The 19,800-nt window shown below is 45.1% G+C and overlaps 1 protein-coding gene across 1 annotated transcript in view; it reads right to left on the reverse strand.

Annotated features, from left to right (window-relative positions):
- The window catches only part of LOC142761055 (G-protein coupled receptor family C group 6 member A-like), a 61,217-nt gene that overhangs the window by 21,972 nt on the left and 19,445 nt on the right, over positions 1-19,800 (reverse strand). The window contains exon 4 of the mRNA XM_075864246.1: positions 7,175-7,390. Coding sequence (XP_075720361.1) covers positions 7,175-7,390 — 216 coding nt within the window. The remainder of the gene's footprint in view (positions 1-7,174; positions 7,391-19,800) is intronic.

The raw sequence follows: 19,800 nt of genomic DNA on the forward strand, positions 1-19,800 counted from the left end.
TTTAATAAACTTTTCTGACGCCACCTGATCTGTGGTGGGCAGATTAGATATGGGGTCTCCTTCCCTTGCAGCTTCTTCCTCCAAAACCCCTGGACTCTGTCTGTCAGGGTTTACTATAGGCCCGTCTTCCTCCCTTTCCAGCCTCTGATCTTCTGCCCTGTCAGCATGCGGTATTGGCAAAGGGCTAACTGCATGCACCCCATCTCTTTCTCTCTCCTTAGATCTCTGCCTGGGGCACACCGGAGTGTGTGATGACTCACCCAGAGAAGCTGTAGGAGAAGCTGGTCCGGAGCTTCTGCCACAGGCGCCGGAATCTCCTGGAGAAGTCCCGCCGGCGCCATCTTGGATGTCGTCCCGCCTCATGCTGCGGGTGGAGAAGAAGTCCGTCAGGCGCTTCGGGCCGGTTTTATTGCCCCTCTTCCTGGTCATCATCTCGCCTGCACTCCGGGACTCCGGTATAAGTCAGGTAAGTCGGCTTTCTGTCGCTTATTTAGTGTCGCTTAGAGGTCTGAGGACGGAGCTCCGAATCAAGCGCCCGCCACGGTCAGCATCCAGGCCACGCCCCATCTCCTTTCATATATTAAGCAAGCTCCTGATGTCATTTTTTTTTACAGGAATCTCATTTTACACCAAAGTCTCATCCTAAATGTTTTCATCCCAGGTATACCACCTTTTATTCCTCTACCTTCCCCTCAAGTCCTGAGGAGTGGTTACCCTAATCAAGAACACTTTTCCCTTCCAAGTAACTGAAACTAGATTAAATCCCAAGGGCCGGTTCGTGATCATACTCAGTATGTTATACGATAAAACCATATGTATTGTAAATTCATATGCCCCAAATGATGATCCAATCTTATTTTTTGAATGTTTGCACAATACGTTATTCTCTATGCAATACCAACATTTAATATGGTGTGGAGATTTTAATTTTGTTATGAATACCACTCTGGATTGTTCCTCCCCTGCTCCCTGCAGACGTACACGCCGCCAAACGGCCTTGATAGCTAGGATTATGGGATCACTCTCTATTGCGGATACTTGGAGAGAACATAATGGATTGAGGAGGGGTTATACATATTTCTCCCCGGCTCATCATCTCTATACCCGCATTGATATGATCCTTGCTTCTACTAACTCCTTTCCATTATTGGCCTACTCAAGACACGTACTCTCAGTCTGGTCTGGTCCGACCACGAAGTAGTCTTATCCGAATTTGATTTCTCCAAGCGAGGAACTATGCCATTCTCCTGGAGACTTAACGAATCTCTCTTATCCAACCCTACTATTCAGTCACAGATCCAGACTGCACTCTCACAATACTTTGAGGATAATACCACTCCTGATGTTAGTTCTCATACTGTGTGGTTTGCCCATAAAGCATTTATACGGGGTAGGATAATGGCATTAGCTTCTAAATTTTAGAAAGAACGGTACCAGGCTCAGACTGCGTTAGAAGCCAAACTCGCCCGACTAGTGGCGGCCAAAAAAAGAAATCCTTCCGTCTATCTAATTCGTGCTATCAAGGATACCAAACTTCAGATTAATATGCTGTTAACTCACAGGACAGAGAAGGCCCTTAGGTGGACACAGTCAAAATATTATAAATGGGCTAATAAGCCTGATAAACTGATGGCCCAACAGCTAAAGGCCCGTCAAAGAATAAACCAGGTGCTCCGTATTCAAACACGCCCAGGACAGACCACCTCTAGTCCAGACCATATCTATGATGCCTTTACCACTTTTTACCAAACGTTGTATGCTAACTCATCCCCCCCCATCTGCAACTGCGGTGAAGGAATTTTTGGCTAATATAAATATCCCTCAACTCTCCCAAACTGATGTTGATTCTTTGAATACTGAGATTATGAGTGAAGAAGTAGAGGCCACGATTAAAGAGTTAAAATTGGGGAAGGCCCAGGGACCAGATGGGTTCACTGCTTTATACTACAAAAAATTCTCCCAACAGTTAGTCCCACATATTTTGAAATTCTGCATGGAGCTGATGAGGGGCCGGCCCATGCCAACTGAATTCCTCTCCGCAATGATAACAGTTATTCCGAAGCCTAACAAAGACCCCTTGATAACTGGTAACTACAGGCCAATCTCTCTACTTAACTTAGACACTAAAATATTTACCTCCATTTTAGCCAGACGATAAAACAGGTTCCTGTCCCAACTAATTCATAGAGATCAGGTGGGATTTATTCCAGGACGTGAAGCCCCTGACAATGTGAGGAAAATCCTTAATACTATACATTCAGCTAATACCTCAAAATCCCAAATGGTCCTGCTTGCTTTAGATATAGAAAAGGCTTTTGATAGCCTATCCTGGGAATATCTATTTACAGTTCTAGACAAAGTAGGTATCAGAGGCCCTTTTCTTCAAGCGGTCAAGGCTATTTATAAAAACCCAGAGGCGCACCTTAAACTACCGGCTACCAAACTTCATCCTATACATATTAGGAGAGGCACCAGGCAGGGATGCCCCCTATCACCAGCATTATTTGCACTAGCTATGGAACCCCTAGCGGACATAATTACACGTAATCCCAATATCTCAGGTCCCAACGTTGGGAACGAGGAGCAAAAATTGAGCCTCTTTGCGGATTATATAATTCTCACACTTACTAAACCATTAACTTCCCTCCCAAATCTGATGGCGGCTCTCGACTCCTTCTCCGCGGTCTCAGGTCTTCGTGTGAACCAATCCAAGTCAGAGACTCTTTATTGTACATCCCACCTCCCCTACAAAAGCTGGTGGAATTGAACTTTGGTTTCCATACTTAAACACATTATATTCCGTATCTAGGCATGGCCCTGACCCCCTCCCTTGATACCCTATATAAACATAATTACTCTCCATTGTTTAAGGCCATAAGTGCTGATTTGGCTAGGTGGACTAAATTACCGATTTCCTGGATGGTAAGAATCAATACGATTAAAATGGTTACCCTCCCCAGACTACTTTATCTATTTAGAACCCTTCCCATTCCTCTACAGACAGGTGATTTAAAAGCCCTTCAAAAAGACATATTTAAATTCATTTGGAACAATAAACGCCCCAGGATATTGACGCGTATTATGATGTATCATAAGAGAATCGGGGGTTTCTCAGTCCCTAACCTGATAAAATACTACAAGGCAGCTAGAGTAGCACAATTACTACTGACACACCTTCCATCAGATAGAGCGCCGATATGGGTTTCCCTCGAAACGGCTCAGTTAAAACCATATTCTTGGGGCGCACTCATGTGGATGACCTCACCCCTGCCGGCTTCTTTAAAGAATCCCTCCCTTCTCTCCTATCAGTCTTTACTACTATGGCGCTCAGTTAGATTTAGGAATGGTTTACAATCTAGATATTCCCCGATGACCTCTGTTATTGGGAACCCAGACTTCCCCTCAGGTCTCCAACAATCTAGTTTTCACTGGTGGCACTCTAAACGCTTAACCAGAGCACAGGATTTCCTTAAAGAGGGACGCTTGATCACATACGCTCAGTTTACTGAAACCCATGCTCCCCCCATATCCGAGCAGTACAGGACTCTCCAAATATTCTCCTATTTGCACAAGATAGTCCCTGCCCAATTTAGTACGTCCTACACTATTATAGAAAAAATGCTACTTTACTCACCTTCTCGACTGGGTTTGTTATCTATGCTGTATAGTATCCTTAATACACCTCGCCCTGATACCAAGTTGCCATACATGTTGAAGTGGGAGGAGGACATGGGTTCCAAGCTCTCACCTGCACAGTGGATACAATGCTGTGACACGTTAAGTAGGGGTAGCTGGCAGGTATCATTAGTGGAGACGTCCACGAAATTGCTACATAGAGCTTACTATGTTCCGTCGATGCTTCACACCATCTATCCCATGGTTTCGGCCAGTTGTTTTAGAGGTTGTAGCCTTGAGGGTACTATGTACCACATTTGGTGGTCTTGTCCTCGAGTGTCCACATTCTGGACAGATGTCTGTACCTTAATATCCAATATCTGCCAGTTTAATGTCCCGAAACAGCTACCCACGTGTTTACTGGGGGCTATCCCTCCTAGGATGGCTAACTCCAAATTTAAATTTGCCCAGTTTATACTTCTGGCAGCTCTAATTTATATAGCCTCGAAGTGGCGTACAGCGGATCTTGATTTCTCTATGGTTATTAATAGTTAATCGTATCGCTGTCTTTGAAAAGTTGGAGGCGGTGAGAACTGACTCGCCCCACCTTTATAGGGCGGTATGGGACCCATGGCTTTCCTCTACATATTCTCCTGACTTCCTGTATACCATTACATTGTAAATGATCTCCTAAAGAGATGAGGTACTTACTCTACATTTATGTAACTGATATGTGCAATTTAAAGAGGCTCTGTCACCAGATTTTGCAACCCCTATCTGCTATTGCAGCAGATAGGCGCTGCAATGTAGATTACAGTAACGTTTTTATTTTTAAAAAACGAGCATTTTTGGCCAAGTTATGACCATTTTTGTATTTATGCAAATGAGGCTTGCAAAAGTACAACTGGGCGTGTTGAAAAGTAAAAGTCCAAGTGGGCGTGTATTATGTGCGTACATCGGGGCGTTTTTACCACTTTTACTAGCTGGGCGTTCTGACGAGAAGTATCATCCACTTCTCTTCAGAACGCCCAGCTTCTGGCAGTGCAGACACAGCCGTGTTCTCGAGAGATCACGCTGTGACGTCACTTCCCCAGGTCCTGCATCGTGTCAGATGAGCGAGGACACATCGGCACCAGAGGCTACAGATGATTCTGCAGCAGCATCGGCGTTTGCAGGTAAGTCGATGTAGCTACTTACCTGAAAACGCGGATGCTGCTGCAGAATCAACTGTAGCCTCTGGTGCCGATGTGTCCTCGCTCGTCTGACACGATGCAGGACCTGTGAGTGACGTCACAGATCTGCACTGCCAGAAGCTGGGCGTTCTGAAGAGAAGTGGATGATACTTCTCATCAGAACGCCCAGCTAGTAAAAGTAGTAAACACGCCCCGATGTACGCACATAATACACGCCCACTTGGACTTTTACTTTTCAACACGCCCAGTTGTACTTTTGCAAGCCTCATTTGCATAAATACAAAAATGGTCATAACTTGGCCAAAAATGCTCGTTTTTTAAAAATAAAAACGTTACTGTAATCTACATTGCAGCGCCGATCTGCTGCAATAGCAGATAGGGGTTGCAAAATCTGGTGACAGAGCCTCTTTAAGTTTAAAGCTCGAATGTTTAATCCCTATGCATTCACCCTATTTCCCTCCACTTCCCTCTTACCCCGTATGGGTATCCTTGTTTGGTATACGCACTACTCATTTTATCCTCCTGCGTGAGGACTGTTTTTTCATTGTATTATTTTCTTTGTTCTTAACATGATATACCAATAAATACCTTTTGAAACGAAAAACTGATAAACTGTCCGTCTGTCCGTTTCTAATGGCTGTTTGTCATCCGTTTGCTATGCGTTTCTCATGGCCGTTAAAAAAACTGATGGAGTTAATTTGTCAGAGTTTTTATCCAAACCCCCTGAAAACAGAATAAATAGTGCCAGTGCCCACATAGTGCCACAGTGCACACATATAAAGTGCCATAGTGCCCGCATATAAAGGGCCATTGCTCACAGTGTGCCACAGTGCACATGTAAATTGTGCCACACACAGTGTCCATGTAGATAGCTCCAGTGTCCCCTTTAGATAGTGCCCATATAGTGCCACAGTGCCCATATAGTCCACACCCCCTTGAAGATAGTGCTACACCCCCTCCTGTAGATAGTGCCACCCCCTTTAGATAGTGCCACACTTTCCCCCTGTAGATAGTGCTACACACCCGCCTGTAGATAGCGCCACACCCTGTAGATAGTGTCACACACCCCCAGTAGATAGCGCCATACACCCCCTGTAGATAGCGCCACATTTCCCCCCTGTAGATAGCGCCACACTTTCCCCCTGTAGATTGCGCCACACACACCCCACCCTATGGATAGTGCTACAACCCGCCTCCCCTGTAGAAGTGGAATCCGCAGCTTGAGTGTTCCTGATGCTCTGGCCGGGGAATTCGCCCCAGGAAGACCCCCTAACGTCACTGTCCATATATGGATAGTGATGTCAGGGGCTCCTCCAGGAGCGGAATCACCGGCCAGAGAGTTGACAAGCTGGGGATTCCGCTCCAGGACGATCCCCTGATGTGAATGTTCATATAGGTACAGTGATGTGAGGGTCTCTCTCTAGGAGCGGAATCCCTGTCCAGAGCGCTGCCGACGCTCTGGCTGGGGATTCCGCTCCAGGAAGTTCCCCTGACGTAACTGTCCATATATGGATAGTGACGCCAGGTGCGGAATCACCGACCAGAGCGGCGGCAACACTCTGGCCCGGGGATTCCTATCCAGTAGGATCCCCTGACGTCACTGTCCATATAAGGATAGTGACACCAGGGTCTCCTCCAGGAGCGGAATCACCGGCCAGAGCGTCGGCAAAGTTCTGGCTGGGGATGCCGCACCAGGAAGATCCCCTAATGTCTCTGTCCATATATGGATAGTGACGCCAAGGGCTCCTCCAGGAGTGGAATCACCGGCCAGAGGGTTGACAACGCTCTGGCTGGGGATTACGCTCCAGGACGATCCCCTGATGTCACTGTTCATATAGGGACAGTGACGTGAGGGTCACTCTCTAGTAGCCGAATCCCTGTCTAGAGCGCTACCGATGCTCTGGCCGGAGATTCTGGCAGTGATGTCAAAGACTTTACCAGGTTTTAGCACTTAAAGTGTGCCCTGGGAGTCCTCTTGGCCAGGATCAGTTTTTAATGGCCGTCACAAGGATTGATTCCTGAAAAACTTCCATTAAAAACAAATCCATTGAGTTCTATGGGGTCCGTCTGGCCGGGAAAATGGCCAAAAATAGTCCTATTTTTTTGACAGGCAGAAGAAGGGAGTCTTGTGAATACAGCCATAGCACCACATTGTTCTGAAAACGGCTGTTAGACAGCCGTTAAAAAATGTCCGTCACACGGACGTTTTTTCTGTCATGCGAATGTAGCCTAAGTAGTCATAAAATCAAGGAAAATATGTTTTTTCATTAGAGACACAAATAAACAAGTAACTTTTTGCAGCACAGTATAAGCCATAATTCTGTAACGTTGTAATCTAACTAAAAAAAATCGAACTTGCTTAGTACCTTTAAATGTTCGAACTCATTCTCTTTATCCTGACTTTTGAAGATGAAGATGTCTCTTTGTGTATCATATTCAGCAAATATAGTGAAATTAATCCTTCCATCAGTGCCCACTTTCCAGATTAGCACATCATATCCAGTATTAGCATCTCCCCTGGAGTCAAAATGAATAGTCCTTCCCATGTAGGTAAAGTTTACAGTCTTCAGGGAATGTAGAAGCTAAAAGAAGTGGAGTAGTGGATAGAAAGATATTATATACAAAAATAAAAACATTAATCTTAACATTTAGTGACAAAATGACGAAATTCGTACAACCATACAGTACACAATCCTTTAAATATAAAAAAAAGGAATATACTTTCTTTACAATAGTGCTCTATCCAATATTTCCCATTACAGACATTTATGGCATATCAACAGGACCGACACCTATGCCGAAAATGGGGTTCCCACCGTCCCCTGTTCCGCCTAGTAAGGTGGCCACCACATGTGTACAGCTTTCTCCATCCACTTCTATGGGAGTTACGGCTATAGCCTAGCACGCTCGCACAGGTGGGACCTGCATGCAACAGATGGATATGCCGTAAATGTCTGTAATGTGAATACACCTTTAAGTTCGATCCCACATGATTTTTACTGAAATGTATCCAAACTTAATATTAGAACATTTTTGTCCAAAGTGCATAACTTTACATTAATCCAAGCAAACAGTATTTTCTGTTTCTATGCCTAACCCCAGTATCTACACTCCTCAACATTGAAATTGCAACACCAAGCAGGAAAAGTTTTGAAATTGTGGAAATCACAGGATCAATAGACATGTTAATGATATGCAAATAATTAGAAAAATAGAAACAAAATATTTCAAACATCTGATTTATTCAGTATCAAGTATGAGTGCCACGTGCAGAAATACACGCCTTGACATGCTGTTAATGAGGTTATTAATTGCAGTCTGAGGAATGTTATGCTACGCTGAATGCACTTGGCCACGCAAATCATCAAGATTGGCTGCTGGCAGCTCACTTTGCAATTGCCGACCAACGACGTCCCAGATGTGCTAGATGGGAATCAAGTCCAGAGATGCTGCAGGCCATGGTAGCACATTTAGGCTATGCAGGCTGCTAAAAGTAGGACGAGCAGTATTGTGCTGCTAAAAAATGGCTTCTAGGACACTTTGGAAAAATAGCCATACCACTGGTTCCATGACCAAATCAATGTTACGCCGAGCTGTTAGAGTACCTGAAATAAAGACTAGAGCGGTCAGGTTACCATACATTATGCCACTCCACACCCACACTCCACACTCCACACCATAATCCTGGGAGTAGGACCGATGTGACGTTCCCTTGTGAAGACCTCTTCATGACGTTGCCCATGTAGTCTCCAGATCAATCTCCAGCTATCAGTTCGTCTTAGACAAAAGTGGGACTCATCGCTCAAGAGGATAGAACTCTATTCCAGCCTCCATTGCCGTCTTTCTGTGCACCATGATAGCCTTTGTGGACGGTTCCGTGTGGTCAATGGAAAACCTGTAGTAGGACGCTTGGCTCGTAGCCCTATGTCGTGCAAACGCCTTCTGATGGTGGTTTGTGTCAACATTGGTTGCCACTGTAAGCTTGGGATGTGATGTCCAATTGCACTTGCAGTACAGAATGGATCACTACGCACCATTCTTCCAATGAGACAATCCGTCCGTGCAAAAGTTCGCCTCTCCGCACCTCTCACTGTCATTCCCATTCATGTTGTTCTACCATCCAACACTGCAATGTTGAACAGTGCTGACATCTCAGCCAAGATCTCACAGTTCAAGTTCGATGGACAGGAGGCATCGCACAATCATCCCATATCACTTGATCCGATTTTTGAGGTTTCATGTGGTTAAAAAACTTTGCTTTCAATCTGGCCTTCATGCCCTTCCCACATGCCACAGATTGGAGCTAGGTGTTTGAAAATTCTTATTGCAGATCTTAGTGACACCTGCTACTTCCTCGATTTGCATAGCCTTACAGCTTGTCTTTTTTGGTGTTGCAATTTCAATGTTGAGAAATGTATAAATCCCTATGGGACATAAATTGCTGTCTTGTTAGTTACGCATTATATTTTTTGCAAATAGTATTAACTCTCTAAACCATATTTAAGATCATTAACCCATGTCGCAATTGTAAAGCTCCTAAGGTACCAGAACAGTGGAAACCCCCCAAAAGTGACTCCATTTGGGAAACTACATCCCTAGAGGAATTAATCTAGGGGTGTAGTGAGCATTTATACCCCCCCAGGTGTTTCATAGATTTCATTAGAATTGGGCAGTGAAAATGAAAAATTACATTATTTTCCAATAAGATTTTTTTTAAAAAATAAATGAGGAAAAGCACCCCAACATTTGTAAAGCAACTTCTCCAGAGTATGAAAATACCCAACATGTGGTCATAAACTGCTGTTTGAGCAAGCGGCAGGACTCGGAAGGGAAGGCACGCCATGTAGCTTTTGGAGCGCTGATTTTGCTGGGTTGATTTCTCTGCACCATATCGCATCTGTAAAGCTACTAAAGTACCAGTAGAGTGGAAATCCCCAAAAGTGACTCCATTTGGGAAACTAAACCCCTAGAGGAATTCATCTAGGGGTGTAGTGAGCATTTTGACCCCTGAGGTGATTCATAGTTTTCATTAGAATTGGGCAGTGAAAATGAAAAATTACATTATTTTTCAATAAGATGTAGCTTAACCTCAAAATTTTTAATTTGTTCAACAAATAAATGAGGAAAAGCACCCCAACATTTGTAAAGCAAAAGTACAGAAATGCGCAACATGTGGTCATAAACTGCTGTTTGGGCAAGCGGTAGTGGAAACCCGCTGAAAGTGACTGAAAGTGACTACATTTGGAAAACTATACCTCTTGAGGAATTCATCTAGTGGTGTAGTGAGCATTTTGACCCCCCCCCCTAGATTTCATTAGAATTAGGCAGTGAAAATGAAATATTACATTTTTTTTCCATTAAGATTTAGCTTTACCTCAAAATTTTTCATTTTTTCAACGAATAAATGAGGAAAAGCACCCCAACATTTGTAAACCAACTTCTCCAGAGTACAGAAATATGCAAAAGTGACTCTATTTGGGAAACTACACCCCTCAAGGAATTTTTCAAGTGGTATAGTGGGCATTTTGACCCCACAGGTGTTTCATACACTGGGCAGTAAAAAAAGAAAATTGAATTATTTTATAGAAAATGTTGATTTTGCCCCAAATTCATCATTTTCACAAGGAGTTAAAGGAGAAAAAGCACCCACAGTTTGTTACTTTTGTTACGCAATTTCCCCTTGAATATGGCAATACCCCATTTGTTGACATAAACTGCTGTTTGAACACATGGCAGGGCTCAGAAGGTAAGGAGCACCATGCAACATCTGAGGCCTACTATGGTGGCATCTACTGACCTGTGTCATGAAAACAGAAGCTCTGGGGTGTCAAAATATTAGAAACCTCAGAAAAGTGACCCCATTTTAGGAAACTAAACCCCTCAAAGACTTCATCAAGCGGTATAGTGAGAAATTTTAGATTATAAAGTAACACCTTTCATGGTTTTTATCTATGGGTATAGTGAGAATTATTAATTTGTGAAGTGATAGCCCTCTAGGTAATAATCTAGGGGTATAGTGAGACTTTTTAAATTGTGAAATGACAACCCTCTAGGTATTCATCTAGGCGTATAACAAGAACTACTTTAATTATGGCAACTAAGGAGGACAACCCGGAAAACCTGCAATGGAGAGGGAATGGCAGGTCCCACTACCAACCTACCCACCATTCCATAAAATCCAGCCCAAAAAATAAATCAAAGGCCTCAGCAAAAAAAGATTTGCTGAGACAACCAATCTCATCTGGATTTATTCCTCTCACCCACATTTGCAACCTAAGTGAGAAAGACACTCCCTCGGGTTCTTTGTATAGTGAGAATTTTTAGTTTTGTATTAGATTGTTTTTTACAAATTTTAAATGAGCAAATTTTAAATGGAGCTGGTCAGTAAAAAAATAAATAATTTGTCATGACCAATATGGGAGACAGAAAATGCATGCACAGGCCGGGCTTTGTGGGACATGTCTCACATTGGTATGTGGTGTCCTTACGAATGCCTCACTTAGCGCACACACAGCATTTTTTTCAGGAATTTCTGTGGGGAAATGCTGGCCGGAATTATCCTGCTGACGGAAGAACCGGATGAACTGCCCTCCCCTTCCTGGTCAGCAAATATCAGGGACTTGATGACCTTTTCCTGAAATTGCAGGTACGTATCCCCACTGCCGGCATATCTGCAGAGGACAAATGCGTTGTATAAAGCCATCTGTGTAAGATGCACAGACAGCTTTTTATACCATACCTTTGTCTTGTGCATGGCGCTGTATGGCTTTATTACCTGATCAGACAGGTCAACGCCACCCATATATTTGTTGTACTCCTGTACACAAAATGGTTTGGAGACTTGAGTGGTGGATCTGCATACTGGGACAAGGCTGCAGCTGCTGTCATGAATGCTGGTCAGTGTAAGGACGTCCCTTTTATCCTTATATTTCGGGAACAGCAGATTGTCCTTGCAGACAGCTCTGTTCTCTCCTAATTTTAGTATCTGACCCAGCACATTTTTGGGGAGGCACTTTCACATAATTTGTAAATTTTTATGCCGTACTGGGCTCTTTTATTGGGTAGATAGTGCCTGAAATGAAGTCTACCCTTGACCTTACCAATGACTCAGCCACCGAACTGTTTTGTTGGGGGGTATGAAATTGTAATGCAAGAACTTTACGATGGCTTCGAATCGCATCCTTGTCATTACTGTGCGGTAAAGGGGGGTGTTGTATAAAATATCAGGGGACCAATAGTCTCTAATGCTCTGCTTTTTTACGAGACCAAGGCTTAAAAAGGAGCCCCAAAACTTCTGCAATTCCACTGCATCTGTGGGGGTCCAATTTTGGCAACGGGGTACAACTGGGCGACGGTCCCTACACTCAATAGGTGCACAACAGACAAACAGAAAAGGGTACAAAGAAGCCAGGGAAATGGGGAAGCTGCCCACGGGGGCACCGTGAGCAACAAGCGAAGTGAACGAGCCGAGTCAAACCAGGAGATGAGCGAGGTACAAAAACGCAGAGCAGAAGAGTGGTCAGAAAAGCCAAGGTCAATCACAAGCAGAGGATCAGTAGTTCAAGAAGCTGCAGCAGGGCCAGGAAACCAGCAGAGAAGAATCACAAGCAAAGGAGGAACAGGAAAGGCAGGTATAAATAGACAGAGGGTGGGAGCTAGCTGCGTCTGGCCAGGCTGTAATAGGCTCTCCCACTCCTAAGCCTGCCATCCTGGGTGGTGGAAGATGGAGTCAGTCTCACAGACATAGAAGCAGGTACAGACTGATTAACTATGGGCATCGACAGAGAAGTTGTGTCTGGTAGATCCTTTACAGTACCCCCCCTTTTATGAGGGGCCACCGGACCCTTCCTAGGTGGATCTGGTTTATTGGGGAAACGAAGGAGGAACCTCCTGAGCATTACCCCAGCGTGAACATCCCGGGCAGGTACCCAAGTCCTCTCCTCAGGCCCGTATCCCCTCCAATGGACCAGGTACTGGAGGGAGCCTTGGACCATCCTGCTGTCCACAATCTGGGCCACCTCGAATTCTACCCCTTCAGGGGTGAGAACAGGGACCGGAGGTTTCCTCGAGGGAGCCAAGGACGGGGAGCAGCGTTTAAGGAGGGAGGCATGAAACACGTCATGTACTCGAAAAGACGGGGGCAACTCCAGTCGGAAGGAGACAGGGTTAAGGACTTCAATGACCTTGTATGGCCCTATAAACCGGGGAGCAAACTTCTTGGACGGGACTTTAAGGCGCAATTTTTTTGACGATAGCCACACCAGATCCCCGACCACAAACAAGGGGTTAGCAGAACGTCTTCTATCTGCCTGAGTCTTTTGTATGCTCTGGGACACCTCTAGGTTTTTATGAACCTGGGCCCAGACTGTGCACAGTTCCCGATGAACAACATCTACCTCGGGATTGTTGGAACTACCAGGTGAAACGGAGGAGAACCATGGATTAAACCCAAAATTACAGAAAAAGGGGGAGACCCCTGATGAGTTACTGACCCGGTTATTATGGGAAAATTCAGAGAGGGGAATGAATGAGACCCAATCATATTGACAGTCAGAGATAAAACACCTTAAATATTGTTCTAGAGACTGATTAGTCCTCTCAGTTTGGCCATTAGTTTCAGGATGGAAGGCAGAGGAGAAGGACAGATCAATCTCCAACTTTTACAGAAGGCTCTCCAAAACAATGAAACAAATTGTACCCCTCTGTCAGAAACAATATTGACAGGGACCCCATGGAGACGCAGGATGTGTTTGACAAACAAGGTAGCTAACGTCTTGGCATTGGGTAGTTTCTTGAGGGGCACAAAGTGACACATCTTACTGAAGCGGTCTACTACAACCCACACCACCGACTTGCCTTAAGATGGAGGCAAATCGGTGATAAAATCCATGGAGATATGGGTCCAAGGTCTCTGGGGAATGGGCAAAGAACATTGTAAGCCCGCTGGTCGGGACCTGGGAGTCTTGGACCTAGCACAAACTTCACAAGCGGCGACGTAGGCCTTAATGTCTTTGAGCAACCCAGGCCACCAATAGTTTCTGGCAATGAGGTGCTTGGTACCCAGGATGCCTGGTTGGCCAGATAGTGCAGAATCATGATTTTCCCTAAGTACCCTTAGCCGGAATTGCAGGGGAACAAACAGCTTGTTCTCAGGAAGGTTCCCGGGAGCTGAACCTTGATCAGCCGCAATTTCAGAGACTAAATCAGAATCAATAGAGGAAATGATTATACCTGGAGGCAAAACACAAGCAGGATCTTCCTCCGAAGGAGGGCTGGCCATGAAGCTACGCGACAGTGCATCAGCCTTAATATTTTTAGACCCAGCCCTATAGGTGACCAAAAAGTTGAATCTGGTAAAAAATAACGCCCATCGAGCTTGTCTCGGGTTTAGCCTCCGGGCAGATTCTAGGAAAATCAGATTCTTGTGGTCGGTAAGGACCGTTACCTGGTGCCTAGCCCCCTCCAGGAAGTGGCGCCACTCTTCAAATGCCCATTTAATGGCTAAGAATTCGCGGTTGCCAATATCATAGTTACTCTCAGTGGGCGAAAACTTCCTGGAGAAGTAGGCACAGGGACGGAGATGGGTGAGGGACCTGGTACCCTGGGACAAGACAGCCCACACTCCCACCTCGGACGCGTCAACCTCCACGATAAATGGCTCCATTTGGTTGGGCTGAACCAGCACTGGGGCCGAGATAAAGCACTTCTTAAGGACCTCAAAAGCCTGGACAGCCTCAGGAGGCCAGTGGAGGAGATCAGCACCTTTGCGAGTGAGATCCGTAAGAGGCTTAGCGATGACCGAGAAGTTAGCAATAAATCTCCTGTAATAATTAGTGAACCCCAGGAAGCACTGTAACGCCTTCAGGGAGGCAGGTTGGACCCATTCCGCCACAGCCTGGACCTTGGCGGGGTCCATGCGGAATTCATGAGGAGTGAGGATTTGACCCAAAAACGGTATCTCCTGCACCCCAAACACACATTTTTCGGTCTTAGCAAACAGTTTGTTTTCCCGAAGGGCCTGGAGCACCTTCCTGACATGCTCAATGTGGGAGGACCAGTCCTTGGAAAACGCAAGTATGTCATCAAGGTACACTACAAGAAATACCCCCAGGTAGTCTCTTAAAATCTCATTAATGAAATTCTGGAAGACCGCGGGAGCATTACACAACCCAAAGGGCATGACGAGGTATTCGAAATGACCTTCGGGCGTGTTAAACGCAGTCTTCCACTCATTGCCCTCTTTGATGCGGATAAGGTTATAAGCCCCCCGTAGATCAAACTTAGAGAACCATTGGGCCCCCTGAACCTGATTGAAGAGATCAGGAATCAAAGGAAGGGGATACTGGTTCCTTACAGTGACCTTATTCAAGTTTCGGTAGTCAATGCATGGCCTAAGACCACCATCCTTCTTCCCTACGAAGAAGAAGCCAGCACCTACCGGAGAAGTAGAGGGGCGAATGTAACCCTTGGGCAGGCATTCCTGGATATACACTCTCATGGCTTCACGTTCGGGACACGAGAGATTAAATATCCTACCCTTAGGGAGCTTAGCTCCTGGTACCAAATCAATTGCACAATCGTATTCTCTATGAGGTGGTAACACTTCGGAGGCCTCTTTAGAGAAAACATCAGCGAAGTCCTGAACAAACTCAGGTAGCGTGTTCACCTCTTCAGGGAGAGAAATAGAATTAACAGAAAAACATGACGTCATGCATTCATTACCCCATTTGGTAAGATCCCCAGTATTCCAGTCAAACGTGGGATTATGCAACTGCAACCAGGGAAGGCCTAAAACCAAATCGGACGATAATCCCTGCATCACCAGTACAGGGCACTGTTTCAAATGCATGGAGCCAACAAGGAGTTCAAAAACAGGGGTATGCTGTGTAAAATAACCATTAGCAAGAGGAGTGGAGTCGATACCCACTACCGGGTCAGGTTTAGGCAAATCAATTAATGGCATAGCTAGAGACATAGCAAATTCCACAGACATAATATTAGCAGAAGACCCTGAATCCACGAAGGCACTGCCGGTAGCAGACCTACCACCAAAAGAGACCTGAAAGGGAAGCAAGATTTTATTACGTTTCATATTTACGGGAAATACCTGTGCGCCCAAGTGACCTCCCCGATGGTCACTTAGGCGCGGAAGTTCTTCCGGCTGCTTATGCTTACGCCTAGGACAGTTGTTCACTTGATGCTTGTCATCCCCACAGTAGAAGCAGAGACCATTCTTCCTGCGGAACTCTCTACGTTGTTGGGGGGACACGGAGGCCCCGAGTTGCATAGGTACCTCCAAGTCTTCCGTGGAAGAATGAAGCAACGGAACCTCGGGAGGCATCATGGGGGAGTCAGAGGAGAAAACACAAACTCGTTCAAGTCGTCGTTCCCTGAGACGTCGGTCAAGTCGTACTGCTAAAGCCATAACCTGATCTAGGGAGTCAGAAGAGGGATAGCTAACTAGCAGGTCTTTCAGGGCGTTCGACAGACCCAATCTGAACTGGCACCTTAAGGCAGGGTCATTCCACCGAGAAGCTACGCACCACTTCCTAAAGTGAGAACAATACTCCTCAACAGGTCTCTTACCCTGACGTAAGGTCACCAGCTGACTCTCGGCAAAGGCAGTCTTGTCTGTCTCGTCATAAATGAGCCTGAGAGCAGAAAAGAAAAGATCAACGGAGGAAAGTTCAGGGGCGTCAGGAGCCAAGGAGAAGGCCCATTCTTGGGGACCGTCCTGGAGCCGGGACATAATTATACCCACCCGCTGGCTCTCAGAACCAGAGGAGTGGGGCTTTAAGCGAAAATAGAGCCTACAACTTTCCCGAAAGGAGAAAAAGGTCTTCTGGTCCCTTGAGAACCGGTCGGGCAACTTGAGGTGAGGTGAGGTGAGGGGCACTACCAGGGTAGCATCAGGCTGGTTGTCCCTCTGAGCCAGGGCCTGGACCTATAGGGAGAGGCCCTGCATTTGCTGAGCCAGGGTCTCAAGGGGGTCCATAGTAGTGTCAGGGACCAGGGTAGACTAGGTATATGGGCTTGTGATTATGTAATGTCGGGGTAGGGAGATAGACAGGTGAGCCCTAATCTACCCGCCACTCAGTCCCTGCCTACTTGCAACGACCCGCCCTAGGCGACGGGGTACAACTGGGCGACAGTCCCTACACTCAATAGGTGCACAACAGACAAACAGAAAAGGGTACAAAGAAGCCAGGGAAATGGGGAAGCTGCCCACGGGGACACCGTGAGCAACAAGCGAAGTGAACGAGCCGAGTCAAACCAGGAGATGAGCGAGGTACAAAAACGCAGAGCAGAAGAGTGGTCAGAAAAGCCAAGGTCAATCACAAGCAGAGGATCAGTAGTTCAAGAAGCTGCAGCAGGGCCAGGAAACCAGCAGAGAAGAATCACAAGCAAAGGAGGAACAGGAAAGGCAGGTATAACTAGACAGAGGGCGGGAGCTAGCTCCGTCTGGCCAGGCTGTGATAGGCTCTCCCACTCCTAAGCCTGCCATCCTGGGTGGTGGAAGATGGAGTCAGTCTCACAGACATAGAAGCAGGTGCAGACTGATTAACTATGGGCGTCGACACAGAAGTTGTGTCTGGCAGATCCTTTACAACATCATTTGAAATGCTTCCTCGACTGAGAAGACTCTTTTGGCCACATTGAATAATTGACTACAAAGTGCAGCTACTAACTAAGGCCCCATGCACACAGCAGTATTTTTCATCACTAATTACTGACAATAATTACTGACAGTAATTACGGACGCATTCATTACTATTGGCCACGGACACCTTTTAGTATTTTTATTGGTGGGTGTCCGTGCTAAAAAAATGATAGAACCTGTCCTATTCTTGTCAGTAATTAAGAAGTCTATGGGAGCTTCCATAAATATGGACGGTATACAGATGTGCATCCGTATACCGTCCATATTTAAGGAAGCATTGCTATGCAACATGCTGATGACATAATTTGCATCCTCCCTTTTTTTTCACAGATCCGTATATACGGATGGAATATGGATGCAATACGGACCGTATTTACTGACAGTATTTCGGGATAGATGAAAATACTGTCGTGTGCATGAGGCCTAACTAACAAAATTTTTTTGTAACTTTTTTTTTTACCTATTTTTTTTTTTAAATGTTTTTTTTTTAACAAAATATAAACACCGCTACTCCCAACTGAGTAACGAGAACAGACCGCCGACCAGCGACCCTGTTGTATTTGATGAGTAAGTGTACCCTGCCTACCAAGGGAAAAACTAAATGAGACGTGGCATTGCTACCTAACAGGGAACACGGGCAGTGGGCAATCTAGGGACATATTAGGGTGATGGCGACCGGGTACTGCGACAGGTGATCGATGGGCACAGATCACAGCATGGCAGAAGGGCACTGTGGGTGACTGAATTTATATATTTGATAACCAGTGGGCACCAAAGTTGGTGATCACTGGTCAGTGGGCACAAAAGGGGCAGATCGCTGTTTTTTTTTAATACTGTTCACTGTTTTCTCACTGTCTTCTCACTGCCAATCGACTCTGACAAGCTCTCTGACAGAAATGAGCTTGTGAGAGCCGGAGATGCCGGCAAAACAAGATTCCTAACTGGCCAATCGCAGCGCTTGCCGGCACGGGACCATTCTGATTGTACCATGAGTCTGTGATAGTTGCGATCAGGACGCTGTCACCGCGTCTATTGACACGGTGACAGTTTAAAGCTTGGACGTGACTGTACGCGCTATTGCGGGAAATCACTTTGAATCACGCCCAATCGCAGGAAGGGGTTAATAATATATAAATAAATAATAATGACATATTCAAATATTAACCCCTTCCCGATATTTGACGTATGGATGCGCCATAGCCGGGTAGGGGAAGTATGGAGTGGGCTCATGTGCTGAATACAAGACCATTCATACAATGCGGGTGTCGGCTGTATGCTACAGTCGACACTTCAGAGTAACGAGCGGGATCACCCTTTTAACCCATTAAATGCCGCGGTCAATAGCGACCGCGTCATTTCAATTATTAGAAAGAAGGGGGCGTCCCCCTCTAACAGCTCATCGCTCCCCCCGCAATGCAATCACGGGGTGGCGATGGTTGCTATGGCAGCCTGGGGCCTAATGAAGGCCCCCAGGTCTGACTCGGGCAGGGCTTAATAGAAGCCTGTCAGAAAGAGGATATACTGTAATACAATAGTATTGCAGTATATAGTGCAAGCGATCAAACGATCGCTGGTTCATGTCTCCTAGCTCGACTAATAAAAAAAAGTAAAAATCAGTTGAATAAAGTGTTTTTTATGTTCAAAAAATTTTTTAAAAAATTTATCTCTAAAGCATTGTAAAAAAAATAAATAAACATCATTGATATCACCGCATCCGTAAAAGTCTTAACTATGTGTGCGCCATAAAAAAAACTAAAAACGCTAGAATCGCTATTTTTTTGGTCACCACATCTCCCACATAAAATGGAATAAAAAGTGATAAAAACCTTACATGTACACCAAAATTGTAGCATTAAAAACTACTGCTTATCCCGCAAAAAATAAGCCCCATACCACTTAATCGACGGACAAATAAAAAAGTTATGGCTCTCAGCAGAATTTGGCGACACAAAATAAATTTTATTTTCAGCTTTTTCCTTGTAAAAGTAGTAAAATATAGAAAAAACTATATAAATTTGGTATCACCGTAATCAAATTGACTCGCAGAATAAAGTTAACATGTCGTTTTAGTTGTACGGTGAATTCCGTAAAAACGAAGCGCAAATAACAATGGAATTGTTGGAATTGCTGTTATTTTCATTTTCTACACAACAAATAATTTTTTTCCTGTTTCCTAGTACATTATATAATACAAAAGGTGCTACGAAAATGTAAAACTCGTTCCGCAAAAATCAAGCCCTCATAGGACTATATCGACAGAAAAATTAAAAAGTTATGGCTTTTGGAAAGTGGAAAGGAAAAAATGAAATTGAAAATCTGAAAAATGGCTGC

The sequence above is a fragment of the Rhinoderma darwinii genome, chromosome 4, assembly GCF_050947455.1.
Source record: "Rhinoderma darwinii isolate aRhiDar2 chromosome 4, aRhiDar2.hap1, whole genome shotgun sequence".
Lineage (NCBI taxonomy): Eukaryota > Metazoa > Chordata > Amphibia > Anura > Rhinodermatidae > Rhinoderma > Rhinoderma darwinii.